We start from the raw sequence: 7,857 nt of genomic DNA, 5'->3' as shown, positions 1-7,857 counted from the left end.
GATGTACCACGTTAACTGCTGATTTTTTTGGTATTATTTGACTATATTAGACCATTTTGACCGACCCATATTCTTCTTCAACCCAACCCCTTCGTCTTCTTCTTCTACCACATCATCTTTAGCTGATTTTGCATCTTATGTGACAACCTCTTCAACAATTTGTTTCTTTCCTGCTTCTTTCTTTCGTTTTTCTTATCCTTTGCCTTTTAAACTAGGCTCTTCCTCTGTTTTCTTCATTGTTTCCTCTTTTCTAGCCTTAAGTGCTTTAATCAAACACTTCAAACAAGCTTCATCTTCTTCATCATCGTCCGATTTCAACATCAAGTTCTAAGCAACATCGGCCGGTGTCATATCCATTTCTTCCAACAATCTATCAATTTCCCCAAAAATCGGATGAGAATCAATGTTCAGGTAGTTCTTCCAAGACCTTGAATGCTTCAAACCTACAATACGACATCTCTACAAAACCAGATCAAGCTTCCCGACATGGTTGGTCGTGAAAATGATGATTCTTTCGTCACAGCGAGCCAACCAGATCCCGTTGATGAAGTTTAATAGCTCCTATAGCGTTACTTTACTTTCTTTTTTCTCCTCCTTTTTCAACAGCGAACTAATTAGATCAGACCCAAGAAGAATCTAAGTAAACCCAGAAAATAAAATTTGGAGGGGGTAAGGGATTAAGTTACCTTTGTTGATGATATTTTCAAAGACCAGTAAAGTTGTAAGGCAATCTACGAAGAAGAGAGCATAAAATGAAATGAGGGGAAAATGGTAGAAGAGAAGAAATGAAATGAGAGTTAAAACTGGGGGGGTCTGTTAAGAGAATATTTTGTGTTGCTTGGGTCATTGATAGCTTGATTGTATAGGGTGGTATAAGTTTTGTTTATTTCGTTGCAGAGAACCTTTTTTTTTTTTGCTGTCCCCTGGTTTGGGTGTGCAGGGCTGGTTTGTGCAGTTTTGATTTGGGTAGGAGGACCTTTGTATTAAATTTTATGAGGTTGGAATGAAAGCTTAATTCATCTAATGAGTTTTGAGCTAAAAGAAATATATAGACGAGTGGAGATAAAAGAAAAAAGTAGATCAAACTAATCGTTAAACGGTGTCAAATTAACAGTTAACGTATTACATTAGCTTTAGGTCATCTACATTAATGATTGTTAACGTCAAATGATCATTTTGTAACAAACGATAATATTAATAGTTAATTTATAACTTTTCAAACATCAATGATAAAAATAAATACTTATCCAAATACTAGTGACCATTTGTGTAGTTTAATCTTTATTGTACAACTTCTTAACCACCAGAGTTCGGCTTCTCGATCATTTCCATTTCTTAAGCCTAAAGGACAAGAATCTGTGCAACTGTAGGGTTAGGTTTGGGTTTAGGGTTTTTTCCGTTTCAATAGAATTATTGAAAGAAGAGAATGTCGAAATTAATGCCTAATCTTGACCAACAAAGCACCAAGCTCCTCAATCTAACGGTCCTCCGTCGCATCGACCCTTTCATCGAGGAAATTCTCTTCACCGCCGCTCATGTAGCCTTCTACGACTTCAACATCGACCTTAGCCAATGGGTTTCTTTCCTTTTTCTATGCTTTTATTTTTTTTTCACTCCTATTTTCTGCTTCTTTTCATTAACTTCTCTTTGGTCTATTTTCCTTTTTATAGAGCCGTAAGGACGTCGAAGGATCTCTTTTTGTTGTCAAGAGGTAACTTTGAAAGCTTTATTTTATTTTTTTAAAACTTATAAATTTGAAGTATTACTTTCGATTCATAATTCAGGAATACGCAGCCTAGATTTCAATTTATTGTGATGAATAGACGCAACACTGGTTAGTGCCACGCTGCCCCTGTTTTTTCATTTATCAATATTTTTTTTACATTTTTCTTCTTGTAACTTAAGTCCCAGAATGCTTGGTTTACTTATGCAGTTTCTATTTTATTCTAACATTTTTTACGTTTTGATTCGCGTTATGTGTTTTGTAGTAATGTTTTGAAAGCTAAAAAATAGAATATCATAAGATGAATTTGTTCATTTAACTAAGAAACTTCATTGCACCTCTTTAAACAGATAATTTGGTGGAAAATCTCTTGGGAGATTTTGAGTATGAAGTTCAGGATAAATATCTACTTTACCGCAATGCTTCTCAGGAAATAAATGGTATTTGGTTCTATGATGCTCGTGAACTTGAAGAAGTTGCAAACCTTTTTAGCAGGTACTACTAATTTTTGTCATTAGTTTTTCTTTCGGTTAACAGACACTTCATATGAGTATTCTGTCTTTGCCGAGTTCCTGGTCATGGGTCATTTGATACGTTTTTGGTTCTCCTTTAGTCTGCGATAGTAATTAGAAGGGTTTTCTCTCCCTGTCTATGTATTTGCATGATTGTCCACTTTTAAACATTTTCTTAGGTGCCATTTTGCATTAAATATGATTATTTTGATTTTGAACCATGAGGGTTAATTTTTGTGACTTCTCCCCTTTAGAGAATCTGCCTAATAAATTGTTTGCTTCTCAGTTCCTATTATGAGTTATTAATAACCATTAGGTCACCCTTTGTTTAAGACTTTACGTTACTGGAAGGCAGTGTCTGGTTAAGTGCAAGTGTATGGTAGTGCCATGGAATGTATAGTCACCCTTTGTTTGCTTCTTCCCTTTAGAGAATCTGCCTAATAAATTGTTTGCTTCTCATTTCCTATTATGAGTTATTAATAATCATTAGGTCATCTTTTGTTTAAGATTTTACGTTACTGAAAGGCAGTGTATGGTCAAGTGCAAGTGTATAGTAGTGCCATGGAATGTATAGTCAGCGTAGGTTGGACCTTGTATTTTGAGTGAAACCAAAAGGTTTTGCTTGCTATGTGCCTTGAGCCTTTTTAGGACTATGTTGCAAATATAAAGCTTGAATTCAAGCTGGCTCAGCCGCTCAGCTTATGCTATAGCTCTCTCAAAGAGGCTTTCATGTTTGTGTGTGTATTTTGTGGTGAGAATTTAATTGTATTCTAGATTGCCTTTGGAATTTTTTATTTTGTTGTTGGGGCGGTGGCGCAAATTTTAACTGCATATGCATGCCATTTTATGTACTTTTGGCATCTTCAGGATTCTTTCGGCATACTCAAAGGTTCCTCAGAAGTCAAAGGCTGAGGCAACGTCCACAAAAGGGTAAGCATTATATTCCCCCCTTTTTTTTATCGTTGATGCATATGTTTCCTCATATACTTGGAATTAACATTTTCTTCTAAGATCAGCATATTCACATTACTCCAAGTTGAATTTTCTCTAGATTTCTAGTATTGTAGGGCTTTTGTCTTTGATTTTTTCCAATCAATATTGCAGTTTCCAAGAAATATGAAAATCCTTCAAAACTAAACGACCATCTTTTGTCTTATATGTTTCTGAAAGATATGGTAGTGTTTCCCTGTGTTTTTGTTTCTCTAAGTTGAGTTCCTTAGACTATTATCATATTGGACTTTGTAATCCTTTTTTGTTCTACCAAAATAGGTGCTGGTTTTTTGTGCTTTTGTTTGTTTCAGCCAGCAGTATGCTGTGATAAAATAGTAGCAATATTTTTGTAATCCTGCCTAATTTTCAAGATTTGCTGGTGTATTTTTTTTAGAGGAAATTTGTACTTTGAAATGTAGATTCAGTTGTAAAAAGTTTAACTGTAATGAATTATGAATGCAACAATTTTGATGTCGTTCTATCTAATTTGTAAATTTCCAAGATATTTGAATTTTTCTTACTTTTCATCACCATTACTGGTAATATCTTTTGACTTTCCTGTAAATATTTAAGGAACTTTCCTATTCTTTTGCAATTTTCCAAGTAATGATACTAATTACAAATGCAGGGAGTTTGAAGAACTGGAGGCTGCTCCAACAGTGGCCATTATGGACGGTCCTCTGGAGCCATCATTATCAATTGCATCCAATGCTGCTGATGCCCCTGTTGATCATGCCTTTGTGAATTTCTTCAGTGTATGCAGTCTTTTCTAAACAGTGTACCTTAATGAATTAATTTTCAATGCGTTTGATTCTATCCTCTGCTTTCATGCAACATGTTCTCTGCCTACAAAAAATTTATCATCCTTTCTGAAGGCTCATTGTGAGACTCTACAATGACAGATTGTCTTGAATTAATGATCAGAATTGTGATTTTACTTTCACTGCCAATACTTGGACGTTCTTATGCATTGTTGGATAGCACATTGAATGATAATTGTTTAATGAAGCATGTTTATTATAAGGAAAGGGGATGCATCGTATCGAGTTTATAATTTATAACTAACTCTTTAGTCCTTTTTCTAATCCATCTCTCTTTCTGCCATGTCCTAAGTTCTAAAATTTACATGTAAAGGATAGAACAATTCAACATGTTAGGGCTACGAGGTAATATTATTGTTGAACGGTCAATGTGATTTTAAATTTGTCTTGTTAAAGATTGTGAAGTGTTCAATGTGTTCGGCATTGCGATGATATTTCTTATAGTGACTGAATCCTTTCTTATGTGGTTGCAGACAGTTAAGAATGTTGGAAGTGGTTCGAACGTAGCAGTTTCTGCACAACCATACATATCTTCTGCAGCTATGCCTGCTGCACATTCTAACCCTACCGTTGTTGCCTCCCCCACACAATCAGCCTTGCAACTATTGTCTCTACCATCTTCTACTATGTCGAAACCACTACTCAGTACTCCTGAATCCAACAGCAATTATACAAATCTTGTAAAGCCCTCAACGTTCTTTGAGCCGCCTTCCTCTTCTGTACATATTTCAACACACGTTTCTGCTTCTTTGCCCACTGCTCCTCTACCTAACACTCCTTCGAGTCTGCAACGTCCTTATGGTGCTCCATTGCTCCAACCTTTTCCACCACCCACACCATCACCATCTCTTACTCCTGCTGTTCCCCCTCAGAGCTATGGTCTGATTGTCAGCAAAGAGAAAGTTCTAGATGCACTTTTGGCTCTGGTTCAGGTTAGTTTTGTCTGCACATCAGCATTGTTTCGAGCCTCTAGGCTGATTTGAAAGAACTTGGTTCTTGTTTTTAACTGTTATTTTGCCATGAATCTGACCATAGCATTGTATCTATAACAGGACAATCAATTCATTGACATGGTCCACCGAGCACTGCTAAATGCACATCTCTCTTAACCACCATATTCAAGGCACTGGTTTTATTCCTTTTTCTGTACTTTTTTTGTGTCTTGTGATTGTTGTTATTTTCTTTACTAAAGGGTAAAAAAATACAATTTGTATATCATTTTGTCTTCCTCCATGGATATACTCTTAATGATTAATAAATAGATAATATGATTATGAATCCCCCCCCCCCCGCAACGCGTTTTAGAGTTCGTACTTGGTATATTGAGGATGACTTAATTAAACGAGGGAAGTTAAAAAAAAGGCTTAATGCATATTTTAGTTCTTAAATTATACCATTTTTCCTATTTTTGTCCTTAAAGTTTTTTTTTTCTTTTTCCAGATCTAAAATAATTTTCTTTAGGCTTAATAGGTAAATTGATCCCTGAATTATATCCAAAATTTTGTTTTTATCCTTAATTTCTGTCAGAATGGCTTTTAGATTTCATTCTAATTGATGGCGTTAAAAATGTGGTCTTTCTAACCAACGAATGAGTGATGTGGAGGTTTAAATTGAAAATAAGCTATATTTTAGTAATCAAATTAGAAAATATATAAATATATACCCATAAAAAAATTCAGACTTCGGCTAATTTCGATGTGTTTTTGATAATGTTCGTTTTTCCTAACTTTATTTTTACACTAAAATTGTTGTGATGTGATTTTTACACTAAAATTGTTGTTTAGATTTTTGAAAAATATCTTATTAAAAATCATATAATTAAGATTCATTTTTAGATGAGAATGCTAACAAAATTAATCTTTATTGTTTACTAAAATAATTAGTTTGATTTCTATTTTTTTAAAACATTTCGGTCCCTTCATTTTAGGACAAAATATCTTATAGTTGAATGGAAATAATTAACAACATATTAACACTTAAGGAAAATAGGAATTGAACTAATTTCAAAGAGAGTATAATGGGAATTAATCCCAAGCCTAGTGAATAGAAGTAGGATTGGTATGTCACCCAAATTCTACGGGTTTTGATTTAACTCAATTTTATTGGGTTCATTGTTTTTTAAAAAGATACGAGTTCGGGTTACATTTTTTAGAAAATGTGTTTGGATTGGGTTGTGTTCATATTTCGGGTGAAAATATCTTAATCGACTCAAAAAATAATGTTTTTTTAACTTAGATAATTGTAATAATATCCCTTTATGATTTTTTTAAAGTATATCTTTATTTTATTGAATATAATAAATACTTTTTAAAAAATATTTATTTCGGACCAGGTCGAGTTAAGCTCAAATTTTATCTCAAAATGACAAGTCATATTTGGGTTAGATGAAATAACCCTAAATCCAAATTAAATCAAGTTTCGAGTGAAATGTACATATTTTTGGGTCGAATCAAGTTGGCCGAAAAACAAACCAATATTCATCCTTAAATGGAAGGCACAAAGTCTAACCACCATGCCAATTTATTTACTTGTTATATTTTGACCAATAAATTTATTTATTACTCTAAAATTATTTCATATATTATTTTTTATATATTAAATTATTTAAAAAATAAAATTTTAATCATTTTAATTTGATTAAGAAATGCGACATACACTTTATTTTTAATAAAAATTTAAAATCATTTGTTAAATTAAATTAAAATTTAATTTAATGATTATATATAAAAATAAATGTGTAAACTAACAAAAATTAGCTTTATAATATAAAAATATCAATCTTTCCTTTTATTTTTTTAAAGAAAAGTCAATTAAATGATTATGTATATGAAATGTTAAATTTATACAAGTACGAGTTTCTGCTTCGTGGCTAAAGTGTGTGCGCTCCAGTTATTAAATTCTCAAGTTTAAGTCTCCTCATAAGCATTTTACTTTATTTTTTCTATGCAAATTTATAATAGGTTATATGGTAAATGTTGTATTTGTATATGTTACTAAGTATGGAGTTTGGCTCAATGATTCAAGTATGTCCATTGTTCCCTTAGGTCCTTGGTTCAAGCCCCTAAGACCGTTAGTCAATAACAATCACATCACTTACACCGTATGTTTTTAACAATAAGTATTTATATTAGAACCACTTAAATAGTTATGTGGTCATATCGTCAAAATTGGAAGTATGGTAGTTATATGGACACCAATTCCATAGTTAAGTGGTCGTTTGAGTAGTTTACCCTTAAATTTATTTAATTGAATTAGAATTAAGACTAAATTGATCGTATATATAAACAATAGTGATGACCAAATATATGATTATATCAATTTTTTAATGGCCAAGTTATCCTGCATTAAACATTAACGATAAGTAGCTTGACTAATGACACTTAAATAATTAAGTGATTTAGTTGAACAAATTAAAATGGATGATCAAAAACAAATTATAATTAAGTGATGATAGATGTGTTCTGCTCTACTTTCATTCTAGAATTTAGATTTACTTCAATTATATGTATAGAATTTGGAAAATCTAGATATATGGAAAGAAATTACTATTATTAATTGAAAACTAATATAAAACATTTGATATGCTTGATAACTGTTTCGAGAAAATAACTTCAGTGACCGAAAATATCTTATAATATACGATTTTAACCAATTTTTTTGGATTTGCAAAAATAACCAACAAATTCGCAACTTGAACATGGAAACGCGAATTTCGTTTTCGCAACGCTAATTACCGATATAGGTAAACACAACTATTCGCAACGCAAATCTCGTTTTCGCAAATCGAATTCACCAATTTCGCAACTCAATT

General features: G+C 32.5%; 1 protein-coding gene across 1 annotated transcript; it reads left to right on the top strand.

Moving 5' to 3' along the window:
- The first annotated feature begins 1,342 nt into the window (after positions 1-1,342).
- Positions 1,343-5,259, top strand: LOC120134868 (mRNA-decapping enzyme-like protein). The gene is made up of 8 exons (XM_039151254.1): positions 1,343-1,576; positions 1,671-1,711; positions 1,785-1,834; positions 2,074-2,218; positions 3,103-3,165; positions 3,854-3,980; positions 4,520-4,978; positions 5,099-5,259. Exons 1-8 carry the CDS (start codon positions 1,427-1,429, stop codon positions 5,153-5,155), a joined length of 1,092 nt encoding a protein of 363 aa, XP_039007185.1. The 5' UTR covers positions 1,343-1,426; the 3' UTR covers positions 5,156-5,259.
- The last annotated feature ends 2,598 nt before the right edge of the window (positions 5,260-7,857 follow it).

Source organism: Hibiscus syriacus, unplaced genomic scaffold (genome assembly GCF_006381635.1).
Source record: "Hibiscus syriacus cultivar Baekdansim isolate YM2019G1 unplaced genomic scaffold, ASM638163v2 tig00001818_pilon, whole genome shotgun sequence".
NCBI lineage: Eukaryota > Viridiplantae > Streptophyta > Magnoliopsida > Malvales > Malvaceae > Hibiscus > Hibiscus syriacus.
The sequence above is the reverse complement of the archived record's forward strand: the minus strand, read 5'-3'. Positions and strand labels throughout refer to the sequence as shown.